At 44.8% G+C, this 17,213-nt stretch overlaps 2 protein-coding genes across 3 annotated transcripts; both read right to left on the reverse strand.

The window, feature by feature from the left end:
- Positions 1–3,798: 3,798 nt before the first annotated feature.
- On the reverse strand, positions 3,799–8,258 carry LOC136528656 (U3 small nucleolar RNA-associated protein 18 homolog). 2 transcript variants are annotated; one of them, XM_066521616.1, is made up of 2 exons: positions 8,070–8,258; positions 3,799–5,578 (listed from the first exon to the last, which is right to left on the reverse strand). In XM_066521616.1, exon 2 carries the CDS (start codon positions 5,558–5,560, stop codon positions 3,890–3,892), a length of 1,671 nt encoding a protein of 556 aa, XP_066377713.1. In that variant the 5' UTR covers positions 5,561–5,578; positions 8,070–8,258; the 3' UTR covers positions 3,799–3,889. The 2 variants fall into 2 exon arrangements, with proteins under 2 accessions (XP_066377713.1, XP_066377714.1); XM_066521617.1 differs by lacking the exon at positions 8,070–8,258 and adding an exon at positions 6,767–6,986.
- Positions 8,259–9,351: 1,093 nt separating this feature from the next.
- Positions 9,352–13,033, reverse strand: LOC136528308 (uncharacterized). Its single transcript, XM_066521252.1, has 5 exons — positions 12,678–13,033; positions 11,245–11,417; positions 10,713–10,755; positions 9,870–9,918; positions 9,352–9,784 (listed from the first exon to the last, which is right to left on the reverse strand). The coding sequence occupies exons 1-5, from the start codon at positions 12,877–12,879 to the stop codon at positions 9,664–9,666; spliced, it is 588 nt and encodes a 195-aa protein (XP_066377349.1). The 5' UTR covers positions 12,880–13,033; the 3' UTR covers positions 9,352–9,663.
- Between the last annotated feature and the right edge of the window lie 4,180 nt (positions 13,034–17,213).

Consider the following 17,213-nt stretch of genomic DNA (forward strand, 5'->3'; position numbering starts at 1 on the left):
GGCGTACAGGGCATGGCCCTCGATACTGCGGTTGACTCGAATATCATGTCGTACCCTGTGCTCGTCTTTATGAAGAATCAGGATGCAATCGTCAGGCGAGGCGGAGTCTAGCCCTTAGCCGTCGGGCGAGGCGGAGCCCGCCATTAGCCATCGGGCGAGGCGGAGCCTAGCCCTCGGGGGTCGGGCGAGGCGGAGTCTAGCCCTCGGTGGTCGGGCGAGGCGGAACCAATCTTCCGTCGTTCGGGCAAGAAGCGCAGTAGCGTTCTTGTCTAACCGGAAGTGCAACGTTCGATGGTTATTAGTCCCTCCTCATTGGGTACCCTGGTATTAGGTCCCCGACAAATTTGTTCGTAGATTTGGTTTGATGAGATGGTTTTTGACCACCTAAAACATTTTGTGTAGATTGCTCTATTGCCGTGATTCCAAGTATTTTGTTATAACCATTCAAGAATCAGCACAAAAAAATTGTTATTGACAAAATATTTGTAATGTGAGTAAGCCTTTAGAGGTGTTTTAATAAACATAACAAAGACCCACTATGATGCTGACTGTGCATTATCAGCAGTGAATTAGTTTCTAAGAAGGAAATCTTCTACTTTCAGCTCTTTTTATTTTGTTCTTTGCACATAGTGGGATTCTAAGTATGAGTAAGAGCTCCAACTTCTTAGCTAATTCTGTCTTTTGAGAGTGACAAATTGCATGTGCATGCATTTTCTTTTGCTAGGAATCTGCATACTAATTACTAAGCATTGGTTTAGGAGGGCATATGTTTGAGCTTAAAATACAGGAAAAGGGGCTCGGACAACTCGATAAATGAACAGCGACTTGGACATAGCAGATCGTAACAGTATGAGCCCAGTATTCTCTCATCTCCCAGTACACGCATGACATTATATTGTCTCTGTTGCTGTGCACGCATCTTAGTGCACATATGAGGGTGCACAGCAAGAGGGCATATGCCCCTAAGGGCAAAAAAAAAACAAAAAAAAAAACCCACATTCGCCATGAAAGGCCTAGAGCAAACACGGATAGGCTAAAAAGGAAGACACGCTGATATTTTTCTCAAAATAAAAGAAGATGCACTGCCACCATTTTTCTTGAAATAAAAATAAAAAGGGAAGAAGCACTAGCACATTTGTCTTATTGGAAAGAAGACCTACATGAACCACGTTTCTGGTGGTTTGTTTTGCTAGCTAATGTATATTTTTAGAATTATAGGGCGATGCCCCTGTCTTAGCATTAGCAAAGACACCAGCAAATGTTTACAACATTCAGGTGGGATTCATCCGTCCATACAGTTTTAAGGCGATAACCAAAAATAGAACTATTGAAACTTCACAACCACTCAAGCTCTCTAGCAAAAAACCAACCAGACTTCAAAACTCACTCACATCTCCCAGGCTTAATATGCTAAACCAAGATCTCCCACAACTATCAGCGCCATCCTCGAGGTCCCCAGAGAGCTTCTTCATGAGGTTATCCGACTTATCATTTACTTGATTCATCCAGAGAGTCTTGTCGGTCTTGTGGCAAGATCTTTCAGTTTCATCAATCTCGCAGAGAACTCCTGTCTCTTCTCTTGGGGACACAGAATAACCCAAGTTTAAAGCATAGCTGCAGTTCTCAAAAGCAGTAGCCTCAAATCCACCCATGGGAACCCTTGAAAACAAAGACTGTTTCTTAGCTTCCAAAGTCCCCACCGGGCTGCAGTACAAAAGGAACTGCAGACTAAAACTTATTGCTACTTAGCCACATCTGCCCAATTGACAAGAAATCATTTCCTAAATTTCAATCACAAGCTTCAGAAAGATAGACCCTACACAGTAAAAAAAGAGGTGCTACACAGATTCAGGTTCTGTGCAAAAGCTAGCTACTGCATATTTTTTTTTTGGAAACGGAAGATTTTATTGCATCCCAGAAGCAGTACATCGAGTTGATACACGGCTTTTGGACGAAATGCTCCCAGCCTCTGCCTAAAGGATAGCACACAACTAAATAAAGAAGGATAGCACACAATTAAATAAAGAAAAAAGATAGAGCAAACTCTAGTGACATTCAATCCGACTAGATCGCCATCCATATGCCCGGATAAAGATATCCTCGGTCACTTGCTCCAAAAGTCATGATATCGCCATAACTGTATCCTAGAGCTCTGGCTTCTGAAGGATAGCCCACGAAAGGAGCCCGTGGGAGATTGCATAGATAACCTGCAAAGGAGAATTAAGTTTTTTCTTTTCAAAAACGAAGTCATTCCCATGTAACCTAATCGACCAGCAAGTCACTGCTGCTCCAAGAAAAAATAAAGATCTCAAATGTTTTGTGACTCCATTTAGGCAGCTACCAAACATATGTGCCACACTTTGAGGTTTTGTTAGGTTGAAAGCAATTTGAGAAAAACTCCAAATAAATCGCGCGAAACGGCAGTCGAAGAAAAAGTGTTGAATCGTCTCCTCTTCGTGACAAAAGCAACAAGTTTTGCTTCCATGCCAATTACGCTTAATTAAATTATCCTTTGTTAACACTACCCCTCCTAAGATACCACATAAAAATCTTTAGCTTAAGAAGCGCTTTTAGTTTCCATAACCGTCTATTTAGATTTGGAACTAGGTTTTGTATCATTGCTTTGTAATGCGATTTCACCGAGAATTGCCCATTCAGATGCAAAGACCAGCTGAAGTCATCATGACCTTGTAACAACGAAAAATTGGCTAGGCGTGCTAAAAGATGATTCCACTCCACTAATTTAGAACCTATTAGATCTCGTCTCCAGGAAAAATTAGGTGGATAGGAGCTCAGAGCTTCTGAAATTGTGAGAAACTTTGGTCTAACAACTGGTTCATCAAACTATCATTGCCTAACCATTTGTCTTCCCAGAATCTGACTTATGATCAATCTTTAATAATGAAGGATCGGAGAAAATCAGAATGTTTCACCTTGAGCAAGCTACTGTATATAGAATCGATGGGGTGGTTGCGGTGCCACACCACATCACATGCATCTGCTAACCTGGCCCATGAGCCCATCTATCACTAGCAGCAACAGCTGGCTGATGCATGTGGCACTGGCGGAAAACGTTTTGCCCTACCCTACAGATCAGCCCTTTGATTTGCTCCCAAAAAAAAAAAAAAAATCAGCCCTTTAATTTGCGGAATCATGCATGGATAAATAGAGCCTGCCTTGTTCAACCTCCATCCATTCAGAGTGCTTACACTAGTGCATCTTCATATATGCTGCCAAGGCACAAAAAGTTTGTTAGGTTAGTAGACGTGCACTTGCGCATTGATCGGGGACGATGGCCCGATCGAGAGCTCTTGCATCGGCATCGGGTCAGCTGCTTGTGGTCGATGCCTCGGTCCATCAGCGGCCGCTTTCTTTGATGCTGCTGCATGCATGCAGCTTTTTGGGTCCGGACCCACCGTCACGTCACTGGCCGGCTTGGCTCATGATGCAGAACTAGTGCTTCACAAATCACAAGCGCCACATTTCCAACCTGGGCGACAGTTCACCACCAGCTCGGAAGACAAAAGGGGATGCTTGCATAGTATACATCCAATCCAAAGGATTCAGATTCAGAATGCAATGAACATACCACTGTACATTACTCACATAATAGATGGCTCCAGACTCCAGGATTACTCCCATAAGCCCAGTAGCAGGAAACTGAAATTCCGCAATCAACAACCACCATAAAGCAATAGCAGAATAACAAACTGCATACGACTAAAAAAGAGAAGTACGAGATTGCCAGCTTGTATCAAGCATTGAAACCAGTGGCAGCAAAGCGTAAAGCGCAATGACTGGAATGAATCAGCATACACTTGATTCATGGAGTGTTCAAGAGTACAAATATAATGTCAAAACTGGGTTTTGCAAAGTAACCATCCTAGCCTCATGCGTTTTTATAGTGGTGAAGCTTGTATAACAGGACCTTTCCACCCGCGTGTCCGACAGACAAGAACCCGCTGCCAGGGCTGAAATCCAGGCACCGTGGATAGTGAAGGCTGAACCGAGGCCCTGGCCAGTTCTGGAACACACTGAAGGACGGGACGTGCACGAGCCTCATCCCATTCCTCTCTTTCCTTGAGCTGATTGCCAAGATCTGGGCATCATGGTTGAATTTCATTTCACCGATGTCAGTGGTCAGGTTTTCGATCGCCTTCAGTGGCTTCCTCTTCCCACCAAGAAAATCATCCCTCTTGTACACATTCACTATGCCACTGGTAGAACCTGTGGCAAACAAAGAGCTGTCCTGCGAGGTGCAAAGTGAAATGCCAGCCAGGGAACCGTCGTCAAAAGCCTTGTGGATGCACTTCCTTGTTCCGAGATCCCAGTGGTAAACATGGCCATCTCCACCACTGCTCAGCAGCTGGTTTCCACCATCCACAAAAGCCAGTGAACGCACGGTTCCGTTCATCTTGAGGGTTCCAATGAGCTGCTTTGTCTTGGCAGAAATAAGAAGGATGTACCCTTCGTTACCGACAAAAGCAATGGTTCTCGAATCAGGTGATATCTCAAAGCTCTCCAGGCTTTTCTCCTCACGCCCCGTCAAAGGTCCAATCTTGCTAACAGCAGCATTCACCAGGTCAAATGAGTAGAAGAACTTTCTCCTGCCTGATAGGATCACCTCAGAGCCATCAGGTAGAAATGAGGCCTTGTGTACTGGACAGTCCCCAATAAATATGCTCTGGATCTTGGGGTTTCTCTTTCCATCAATCTGGAAAAACCTTAGATGCTTGTCCAAACCTGCAGCAAGCATCAGTTGCCCATTCCTATGAAACTGCACTGAATTGATAGGACCACTTGATGGATCCTGGATATTGGCATCAACGAGCCTTGAGAACTCTAACATCCCAGGTAAGAGCTTGACAGTATCCTTGACAACAAGCTCATCGTTATTCTGAAGGATATCATCGGCACAACCTTCATCATCGGACTCACCATCTGACGCGACAGGAAGATAAGTTTTCCGGTCCATATCAGCCCAGCCAGTGAAGGGGTTCAATTTGGCATGCTGACCACGCAGCCTGGCCTCATACTCTTTCCCTGAAATCAAATGCTCATCTTCCTCTTTTCTTAGCTTCCTCAACCTTGAAACCTTCACGATGTCCACTTCTGTCCTTTCTTCCTCCTCATCCACCCATACAGGCTTCCTCCCCTTGATACGCACCACGTCGCCCTCATCCTCATGGGCCATATCCTCCTGATATACAGGATGATCCACACCACCACCAGCGGACCTATCTGTGAAAAACAAAGGCGCATCCCGGTCAGGAGCTACTACTGCAGCCCCTACCTCAGTGCCAAACTCCAGTGGCGCATAAAGGGAACCAAACAATGAGCTCTCCAGCTGCCGCATCTCCTCTTCCTCTTTGCTCTGCTGGGACTCCAGCACCTTAGTCCTTTTCTTCTTCCTTTCCTTATTGTGATTCTTCAACTTTGCTTCCTTCCCAACCTCTGCATCTATGGAGCTCGGAGAACCAATGTCCTTGTCATTGCCATCATCAGCTTCACTTTTCCTGAGGCGGCGCTTCTGGACCGCGTTCTGGGATATCAAGCTCATCTTTCTTGGAGAATTAGTCTGCCAAAACAACAAAATCCTGTCAAAATAGTCACAATAACATAAATGCATATAACTTCTAATAGTTACACATTACGATACAAAAGCTACAAAAGATCAATAGCATCATAAACCGAGACATGCAAAACAATCAATGTTGCACACATAGATAAAGTACAGGCTCCTGGATCCTATGTATAAACTATAAACTACTATGCAGCAAGGATAAATATACATGTAATGGTATAGGGAGGATATGGATACTGCATTTTCACACACAAAGTTTTTTTATAAATAAATAATAAGGTATATTAAAAGCAGTAGCAACATAGCATTAGCATTAAAATTGCCCTTCATTCTTGCATTGTGCCATTTTGCTCATCTTTTCTAGATTTCCAATAAGCCTAACACTCCAGCAGCCAGGCAACCTGCTGTAGCTGCTGGCTCCCCCTCCACAATCAGACCAAGTGACCAGACAATTTGACTACAGGAGAGGGGGCAGGAAGGGAATACAAGAGAGGGAACAGAGAATAAACTGGCCGTGGACTTGCAGGTACTAGATGTGTAGTTCCTGACTCACAAACAAACAGGACCTCTAGAACTCCACTCTCTAAAGGAGAGTTATGAGTAGTTTCTCTCAAAAAGCGCATCAGATTGGTCCACAAAACTAGATAATGGATAGTTCAGAGCAAACATGACTGGTGTAGTAGGACCATGACAACAATTAGTAGTTTGATATGATTGTAGATGAGCAAAATAATGTGATCCTACTATACAGCTTGACATATCAGGAGATCAAGAACCCAAAGAAAGAAGTCTCAGTCTATCTCAACAACACTGCATGATGATAAGATGAATGAAACATTACATAAACAAGTCCAGACAATGAGCACAATCAGTAAGACATCATGAAGTTCAGAGCATGCAATAAAATATCAGTTACTCAATTGGGAGCGGGTTAAAAACAGTGTTAAAAAAGCATAGTTCAACGCTCGTTTAGGCGCGCTTAAGCACTAGGCGGAGGCCTAACGCGTCGCCTAGGCCCTAGGCGTCCAATTAAACAGAGGCCTAACGCGTCGCCTAGGCCCTAGGCGTCCAATCAAATGTCGCGTGAACTGTCAGAACCCATGGATGGTGAAGAAAGGAAGAGAAGAGACCAGATTAGGATGGCAAAATGGTTTGTGGCACTGCGATTCCACCTGTGCCTACCTCGTGGTGTCCAAGTCGCTCGATTTCGCGCAGGTGGAGAGGTAGAGCTACGGACAGGGGCGCACAGGTGGAGGAGCGGCGGTGCGCAGGCAGAGGAGAGCAGAGGAGCGGCGGCGCGCAGGCGGAGGAGAGCAGCGGAGCGGCGGCGCGCAGGCGGAGGAGCAGCGGAGCGGTGGCGCGGTCTCGTGAGAGCAAGGATTCCTAGGGTGATGGCAGCCAGGTAGGGCATCGTTGGGTGTTCTAATGTTTAGTGGGCTAGTGGGCCGAGTTGGCTGTTATGGTATTGCTCCTCTTTTTCTATTTATTCTTTCACATTTATGCAACTAAAATCTCCTGAAATGTAGTTAGTGTGTAAACGTTTAATCGCGTTTAATCTACGTTTAGGCACCCTAGGCGTTAATCAGTGGCTTAGTGCCTGCCTAGCCCCTAGCGTAACAAATACCCAGTGCTAATGTTTATTAAGACTATATTTTCCAAAACATAATAAACAAAAAAAAGACTGCGATTTGCAATCCTATGGCTAAAAATTGAAACTTCTACTGTGTTATTATGCTTGCTTGGCATTGGTTATACTTGACATCACAGCTATTTGAAAGTACCGATAAATCTTTAATTTTTTTTTGGGCCTCTCATCTTAAGTACAGCTGTAGAATATGTTCGGATACAGACACACACCACCACACACATGCACACCTCACACACACACAGAATAGAACAAACCTACAACTATACCTAGACAACGAACGCAGCTGAGAGATACTCGAAGATCACCAGAGATAAATCTTTATTATACAAGAATGAAATGGCTGAGAACAAAACTCTCTTCTGCACAGTAAATACAATCTCTGGAGTGCATAGCAACATGGTAGGAAACTCAAATGCAGGCACCAATTACAGGAAACATCTACTTAATCAACAGGCCAGAATTTAGAAAACTAATTGTTAAAAACAGAAAAGGTGGTGGAATGCATACATAAAGGCGACCATAACTAACTCATATGTGCATTTTCGCTTCGCAGTACTAATAATCAAGAGAGAAACCAATGCCAAGTGTTTCCACCAAAAAAAAAAATGCTAAACGGGACCTGTAAAATACTAAACTTAACATTGTCACCAGTTCAAAAGAGTAAGGCAATACAGTGCCAGACACCAACACAACCCTAAGTCCTGACCATGGACACGGAGCAAATTCGCTACTAGAACATGTGACCCTTCCCACCAAACAGAGCTCGAGATCTCCTGGTTCACTGCTACGTAAACAGAATTCAACCCTTCTGAACCATGGCTGGGTATTTGGGCTCACCTTCAGAGGACCGGAGGAGGATGCGGACGGCAGGATCCGTGCAGGTGCAGCAGTGGGGCGATAGAGCTACTGCCGGGAGAGGAGAGCGTGCGAGGCGCGAGCAGCGGCGGCGTGCGGTGCGGCTGGGGCGTGGCCGACGGGGATGTGGACGCGGCAAGCGGAAGGGGCTAGGGTTATACCGTCCGTGGGCTGGGCCGGCTGTGGCAGCTTTCGTGGGCTAAATTGATGGTGGCGAAGGCGGCGAGGGCCTGGGTGTACGGCCACGATGGAGCGAGAGTGAAAGATGCGAACAAGAACAAGTCAGACCCCCGAACCCAGAGACCCACGGGGTTAGAGTTTTTATATGTAAATGTAACTATATTATATATTACGTGTACAATTGCGATATAATATAAACTGGATGAAAAGAACCGGTTATCGAAATTTTATTGGATATTTAAAATGGCACACATGTCTTCATTTTTCTTTTAATGTGCTTTCACTCTTTGGACCGTAGACCGGTAATGACTATAATATGTACACCAGGGTGACTAAGGTTTTGAGGTGAGGATCTCAAAGAAATAGGTGGTTCAAAACCAATATATGAGGCTGTATCTAATGTGGATCATAAAGTTTCTTTCCTAATTTGAGGTAAAATTTTATTTTAGTCATGTAGGTGGTCTCCATGAACGGAGTCAGGGGGTACATCTATGGATCAATTGATGATGCACCCCCAGGGCTGGGTCGCTTTGTTGGTGGTCATGGTGTTGCTGAGATTTATTAGAGACAGCAGAAGCGCAATGTGCAAACTAACGGCAGTGAACTCTTTTTATTATGTAAGCTGAGCTGACTTTGAGTAGCTTTGCATGTTTCTATTCAGAGCTAATTAGGTATTGGCATGACCAGGAAAAATTAGCACATACATGCGTGCAAGTTAGTACAACATACAATCAGCGTAGCAAAATGCAAAGGCAAAAATAATATAAAAAAAAAGCACGCCAGAAGGTCAAGGTCCATTATCATCTGATGAAGCGTTCAGAGAAATAACGACATATGAGTCGGTTCGAACATCCTCTGCGTACCCGGACACTGCGATGCTCCAGGAAAATACATCGCTGGAACTCTCGATGGCACTACGCTATTATTCTGAAGAGGGACGGGCGCGGGGCTGTTTTAGGGGCCATTCGTTTCGCCGGGAATGACTGCATGGAAGGATTTCTGGCCGGAACTGTTAGCTAATTTATATAAGCCTTAACTTCCTGGAAGAAATCCTAGCCTCATTTTGCTCTAACCGAACGAGGCCTTAATGTTTTATTACATGACATCCTGTACATTACTGGAGGAGGGACCGACCTAGTGAAACAACAATCGCCCCCAAATGGGGCGAGGCAGTGGAGCTACGAAGAAACGCGAAATCAAAGCCCCAACAGTTAGTGGATAACATGTTCCAATTGGCTATTTTTCCTTTACTCTCAATTTTCTAGAGCTTCAGAAACCAACAGAAAGCTACTGCTGTGCGGGTGTATGGGGGAAGTGCTTGATCCAACTTTCCCCGGACACCTAATGTTTACTCCCATACAGGATTTAGGTCTTTAGGGAGAGACAGGTCTAAGGTTTATTTGGGACGCTTGCGGTAAGGCTGCATCATATCACCCACGGTGTCTTTGATGTAGGTCCCAACTTTATTCAGGTTCTTAGCCACACCATTTGCCACAAGTCCTGCATTCCTCTGAAATCTGCAGGTTCAAAGACAAAGTTGTTGAAATGCTAATACGAATTTCAGAACCTACAAATTCATACATAAACCAAATACCAACTCACTTAGTTAAGAAATCATCTCCCGCATGCCCTGGTTGCCCTGGTTTTGGAGCTGTGGAATTATAAAGATGAGTAGAAGTTTTGAGAACAGAAACAATGTGAATCCGGCAGGCAGATAATTACAAAATAATGCAAGAAAGAAGCATGTTTCAAACACGCAAAACAGCAAAAGTAATGCTTAAAGCACACAGGAGACATAGACAAGATACATGGTAATCAGATATTTTTCACAGTTTCACCAATGAATCTTGTAGTTTTAGGACCAAGTTTCTCTAATCCTAGATTGCACAGAAAATAAGCCCATAAAAACTGGCAATGGGTATAGTGGCAAAAACATGTGAGGAATTAAGTTTAGATACTACTAAGAACTAATCAAATACTACTAAGAACTGATCAAGTTGCAATTTCTATTGTGTATCAGGACACATTTTTTCCATGTATTAGTTGACTATTGGATAAATTCTATTTTTCGTCAAAATATCGGTGATTTCTCCACGCAGGTGCAATAAAAAGAACAAGGATTTTCAAGAAGGCAACATTATGTATATATTTTACAGTTTAGTGGCTGATCTCTTAAGGTTTCATACCTACTGCAAATGCATCATAAATCAGGATGCCATTCTAACTAAAAATTGAATAGCATTGACAGTGTATTTCAGGTAAAATGCACGCGACAGTAGATTGATCAACTAGAAACTAATATATTTGGATAAGCAAGTGTGACACATTAAGCACCTCTGTCCATGACCAAACATTCGAACTTTTCGAGCATATTGTGTTAGCTTTGCAGTTGCTAGGAGCCCAGCACACACACTAATCAAATAACAGAAGAAAATGTTTTCTTACCTTCTTTCTTAACATTTGTTGGGACTTTTCTATCTGCCAATAGCTGGAAAAGGGGAAAAGATATTCTTTGTTAGCAAAATAGACATGTGAATGATCATAAAACACAGTTTAACTGATAGCTACAAAACACTAGCTGAGCAGGTTGAACAGTCAGTGCAGAATAAATCTGGAGGAAAATCAAGAACAAATTTCAGAATAGAATGACCGCATTTGTTTGTACTGTGGTCGAGAAAAGAAAAGCTTGCATGATTATTGTAATAAACATATAATTTATAAAGATAACAAATTGACATGAATATTCATCCCACCATTCTGACATTCAACATAACTAAAGCTCAATTTTCTCATCAGATCCTGAGTAGTCACAATCATCTCTGGTACATCAGCTATCGTTGGTTACTGTTCACACTTAACAACATCAAAGACACCATTGTGCCTAACTGCTTCCTTATCCATCATGTCACTCTGACATGGTCCTGACTTGTGAATGCATCATAAATGCATAGGAATTACATGGTTAAGCAGATATTACCTCGACTCCAGCACAAACAGGTAGCTGCGCACGTGCCTTATCTCGTATCCCCGTAGGAGTTTCCTTGTCATCTAAGTACATTGAATAGCCAACACATGCATGTCTGAAATCTGCAAGATAGCGACCTTCTTGGATAGCTTCCAGTTCAAGTTCTCCAACCATACGCTCAGAAACTGATACACAGTTAAGAGGGAGGGAATAGTCAGTCGATCAGTTAAAAAGGAATGGAATCAGATAACAAAATAGACAGACCATGAAACAGAGTTCAAGAGTCATACTGCTCTCCTTACTTGGTTAGACAATAAATCAAGTATATATGTTATAAACTTATAATAGACACAGATAAGGATTACTTTTGCAGTGAGTCACAGGATGAAAGCCTTAGCACAATGTTACAGCACAGATCAAAGTTTAGATTGTTTATAACCTACGCTTTTGGTCGGTAGCAAACTAGCACTAACAACTGCACAGGAGTTTATCCATGAATCCAAGTGTGTTGATTATATTTTTCAACTCAAGGGGAGAAATTCCCCTAATAGGCCTAACCTAGTGCTGTTCGGTGGGATTATCTGAGACCCTAAAACTGTACAGAAAAGCCTATATCTCCCGGAACTTTTGAGGGTGTCTAGGAGCGCACAATCCTAATAGGATGCTGCCCATGTCTTGCTGGGTCAGGATAGTACCACCATTGCCCTTCAGCCCAAAAAGTGGGAGAACCCAACAAAATTCCAGATTAAATGTCTCGCCATTGAACAAAGTCAATTACTTCTTAGTTCTTAGACGCTGTAATGAGCCAATACATAAGCCCTAGCACTTAGCGTACATACAAGGGTTAGCACTAAATTGCACAAAGGTAAATACTTGGTAGAGAACCTCATGTGAGCCATATGCACCAAGCCATAGAATAGTTCAAATTTCCCATTGCTGAAAGCCTACTCATTCAGTTGCCATTTGTCAATACTCAGTGCACTAACTGTAACATAGGGCTAAATAGTTTACATCTAAATCTGCGTAGATGATGGAATTAATCGGGTTTTATGGATGAAAAAGCCCTGATATTACACATTTCCTAGCACAATTTGAGACCATAAAAATTGCTAAGAAATGCCCATGTCTTCATTCCCATCTCCTAACGCCAATGTAGTTGTCCGGAGGAACCTAATCGGTATTCAGCAGAACACCCCCTGTGACAGGGAAGCGGTTCGCAGGCGCTGAGTGAGCACCGAGAGGCAACCAAGAGCAGGAGCGGAGTGAGCACCGAGAGGCAATCAAGAGCAAACCACTACCCAGCGGGTCGCCACTCGCAGGGGCGCAGCAGAGGGATGCAGGTAAAAGCGAGGGGGGCTTTGGATACTGTAGCTGGCCGAATCAGCAAAACCCTAGCGCAGGCAGAGAGGGTGGATACAGTAGTGTCCGGAGAGGGGCGCGGCTACCTTGGGGAATGGCGCGGGTGACGCCGACGCAGACGGGCCCGCGCGCTCGCGACCTGAGCGCCGACGAGTAGTAGAGGCAGCCCTTGCAGGACCTCCCCTTCACCATCCCTCCCCCAGCCCCTGCCCCCGCTCCCGCTGGCGCTGCCGCTCCCCCTCTCGCCGCCGGCGTGGGGGCGCCCGCCTCCCCGGCGGCGCGCTCCATGGCCGGGCCACGGGCGGCTGAGGCGCGCGGCGTCGGGAGAGGGGTTGCGGCGGAATGGGCGGATCGGCAGGCGGTGGCGGCGTGAACTTGAACAGAAATGGAAAACGGCTGCGCTTGGGGAGGACAAGGAGGCGGCCTTGGCGTTTGCTGCTGCCAAGTTTTTTACGCCACGGTTTCCAGACGAAACTGACCCGTATTGGCCTTTTGGAAGCATGCGCACATTCGAGACACAATACCCTCGGCCACGAGCACACACCTACGGCCTTGTTTCGCTGCGTTGTTTGCGTGACCGTATATTTATCTCAATCTACATGTTAAAATAAATTAAAGTAAAATTAAACTAAATTTTATTTTATTCCACTCAAACATATATGGATTGAAGTTGATACATATGTATCCTACGATGAATTGGTCTCGACGGGGTCAATGTGACTTTCACGTGCATTAAAAAAGTTGAGGTGTCATAGTTTAAATGAAGGGAGATAAAAATAGTTTTAGGAGAGATAAGACTTGTTTACACTATTTTCAATATCAGAGAGTCTTAGAAATAGAGCCATGAAACTCCCACTGACTGGCCTAAGTTTGTCAGGTGTTAATATTCACATGTCTGTTGAAGAAAATACTCCTTGGTTTTCATGCCGAAAGTTTAATTCGATTTATAGAAAATATGTACAACATTTATATCTCCAAATAATTTTATTACAAGACTAGATTCAAATGTCTATCTAATAATATTAATTATGTACCGTAAATATTAATATTTTTATATATTTTTTGTTAAAATTATTTATTTTATATATATATTTTATCAAAGTTATTTTTCGAAAAACGAAAACGACAGATATTTAGGGACGAAAGGAGCATGTGTTTCGTGGCCATCTTTCGGGCAAAGCTGGCGTATAATTAGAAAAAAAAATCGGACGAAGTCGGTTCTTCCATCATCCATCATCAACAAAGGACATGTTCGCTTGTCTGAATTATGGAGGAATCTCGATGATTTGGAGGAATGCTGAATGAATTTGTGAGAGAAAAATACTGTTCCGGATGAAAAAATAAGTGGATCAAGCCGTGTTTAAGGGCACGCGAACGGGGCCAAAATAATTTCCCTTAGCTGACAATACGGTGTCATCGTTGCGTGCCTAGCAAAGCCCGTAACTTCTTTTTTTAGGTGTTAATGCCCAAACGTTTGGATAGACGCGCGCAAAGTCTGCCTTCGTTCGCTGATTTTTTTTCGCCCCGCATGCGCACCCCACTCTGTCGTAGGGTCCGCGTGTTTAGAGGACTCGCCTCGCACTAGCAGCCTGCCCTATCCCCATCGATTCGAGGTTGTTCGCCCCGCCCCGCACTCGCACCCCGCCCCCATCGTGCCCCGACTGCCGGCCCCGAGCACGCCCCGTTCGTCGACCCCTAGCTCGCCGCGCCCCATTACTCGGTGTCCGCGCCGTGCCACCATCACTCCCCGCGTCCCCTGACTCTCCGAACAACATGAAAGATATGCAACATTAAACACTTAAATGCAACATATGTATGCAACAGATAAAACATCTGAAACATACACTTACAACATATGTGTGAAACATATGCAATATTCAGATAAAAACACTTGCAACTTACAACATAAAAACACTTACTGCAACATAAGACTGAGAGCAGCTAAAACATTTGGAACATATTGTTTTACAACATATGTGTGAAACATATGCAACATCCAGATCAAAACGCGTGCAACATACATCTGAAACAGATGAAACATTTTGAACAAACCTCTGAAACACTTGCAACATGCATCTAAAACACTTGCAACATATGCAACACCCCACCGATCTACTTTTGCAACATCCATATGAAACAATTGCAATATACCACTGAAACGTCTAAAACACTTAAAACATACACTTGCAACATGCGTTTTCATCGCAACATCTTCTTACTGAGGTCGCGTATCACGGTGGCCATGGTGTCGACAGTGGCCACCACCTTCTAATGGGGAATGATGGCGTCGGCAGCACCCTAGCAACACCTCGATGTGCGCGAGGGAACGGGGCACGGTGCGTAGCAACGGGGGCGTGACGCACAACAAGTTGGAGCAGGCACGGTGGGGGATGCAGCGCGACGTGACGATGGAGGGGACACGGCGCTGGATGGGGGAACTGCACGGCGCGAGATGGGGTGCGCGGTGGGGAAGATGGCAGCAACGAGCGCGCGACGCAACATCAGGCGATAGGAAGACATTTTTGAGAGAGAGATGGGGAGACGCAAAGAGTAAGCAGGCCAGTTGGGCCAGTATGCGCAGGCCCAAAAAGCGACGTCCGCACTAATAGACGCCCGCTCCTAAGCATTACCGTTCTTTTCTTCTTCTTCTTTTGATGATGACCATTGTGGACATAAATATAATATCGGGAATGCTAACTTTTGAGCGCGCATGCTCAGAAGTCTCGATGTGCACACCCTCTCTGTTGTCGGATGCAGGGGTGTGGAAGTCCGATGGGCCTTCTTCCCCAACGTGTCCGAGCCGCACTACACCGGAGGCCTTGCCCGACCGTGCCTTCTATAAGTGTTAGCCTTGCATAATTTGACTTGCATAGCATGAGCATGAGCATCAAGCATTCATATTTAAGCTTTTACATTTGAAACATGTGATTGAAACATATGAAACATGCTTGTTAATTTATGTTTCTTTGTATATATGCATATGATCATGAGTGAATACATGTAAATGGTTTATGTGAGTCACTAAAACATATTAGCTACACTTAGGTTAACAAATGGAATATTGTTCATGAAAGTCACCTTTCATGATAAGTACTTAAGTGATGTTATGTGTTGACCTGGATAGCCATATGTGTGACCAATGAATGAAATGAGTGTGTGACCTTACAAATAGCTTAAACATGTTTAGAAGATCATTATGAACAACTTTGGTATTCATGGTTAGGGGTAGTTTTGTCACTAAGCCATAGTTTAAGTGTATACCATCATTTGAATGTAGCATGTTTGACCAAGTTTAAACTATGTGCTAGAGACCTTGCATGGAGGTGGTCACTAAAGCAAAGTTGTATTATTTGGTAAGAGGAACAACTTTTATTTTTGGGTCATAGACTGGTTTAGCTCCTAACATGCTTGAATTAGGCTCACAAAAATCAACAATGCACTGTTTTCAACACTTAGCAAATATTTCTAAGTTTGGATGCTTTGACAGTCTGACAAGCTCGACTTTGGGATGACATAACTCAAGATTGGGTGAAAATTAGGGCATGAGTTCTAAATAGAAATTGGAGCTGGTACTTTGGGCTTCAACTTTGGTTTAGGAAATTTTAGCTAATAGTCCACGGATTTAGAGATTTCATCGCTGCAAACCACGCTGTCAGGCTTAGCATCGCGAACACTGACGAACTGAATCGCCGTTCTTCGGTGGCCGATCGTCGCAAAGCATGCGCGCCGCGTGGAGCCGAAGCAAAGTCGCGTGTCGCCGGCGCCCTGCCCAGCGTGGCCACGCCGAGCCAGTGCATGCCTTTATCACCCCAACGCTCGCCCGCACTGCCCCGCGCTCCCATTTTCGTTTCTGGTTTCCTCCTTCGCCGCCTACAGCAGCCGCCATCGCCATTGCCGTCGCAGCTGCTTCGCCGAGCTCGCCTGTGCTCACCGCCGTCCTAGTCTCCAATCGGTTGCGCTCACAGCTCCACCTCACCCTTCTCCACCGTTTCCACCTTGCAGCGCCCGCAATCGTGCCTTAGGTAAGCCGTCGTTCCCGTTGCGCCATCGCGGGTGCGCCCTCGCCGGAGCTTCGCCATGGACCTTGCCGTGGCCATGCTCTGTTGGAGCACCTCTAGCTGCCTAGGATGCCTTAACATAGTCGCATGGTAGCCATAGTGCTGTAGCGTGCCTCGCCTGGCTTTGCCGTAGCCAGTGACGGCCGTCGCACCACAGAGCAGCGCCGCCGTGCCGCCATGGGCGACGATGAGCATGCTCCGCCCCACCTCCACTGCCACCACCTAGACCATCCGACGCGAGTTGCTTAGTAGATCATGTTGGTACCCTTGGCTTCGCCGGAAAGCTCGTCGGTGACGAGCCGTGGTCAGACCGTGTCGAAGCAGCATCATGCCCTGTTCTTGTTTCACTGGCGTGTAGGGTCGTCTGACAGTGGGTCCCGCCTGTTAGCGACAGTAGTGAAGAAAGCTAGTCCATTTATTCTTGTTTTTGTATGCAACTTTGAAAATTTATAAGTTGAGCTATAGAGATCCAAAATTTGTGAACCAAATTTTGTAGTGTTCTTTAGGAAGTGTAGTATTTATGAAAAATATGATATTAGCATTTGTAGTAGAGTTTCTGGAAGA

The sequence above is a fragment of the Miscanthus floridulus genome, chromosome 19 (genome assembly GCF_019320115.1).
Source record: "Miscanthus floridulus cultivar M001 chromosome 19, ASM1932011v1, whole genome shotgun sequence".
NCBI classification, from domain to species: Eukaryota; Viridiplantae; Streptophyta; class Magnoliopsida; order Poales; family Poaceae; genus Miscanthus; species Miscanthus floridulus.

Coding starts and splice junctions, on each gene's coding strand:
- LOC136528308 (XM_066521252.1), bottom strand. CDS start 12,879: ATGGAGCGCGCCGCCGGGGAGGCGGGCGCCCCCACGCCGGCGGCGAGA. Junction 11,418..12,677: donor CACCCGCGCCATTCCCCAAG/GTAGCCGCGCCC, acceptor ACTGTGTATCAG/TTTCTGAGCGTATGGTTGGA. Junction 9,785..9,869: donor GGAGATGATTTCTTAACTAA/GTGAGTTGGTAT, acceptor TTGAACCTGCAG/ATTTCAGAGGAATGCAGGAC.
- LOC136528656 (XM_066521616.1), bottom strand. CDS start 5,560: ATGAGCTTGATATCCCAGAACGCGGTCCAGAAGCGCCGCCTCAGGAAA.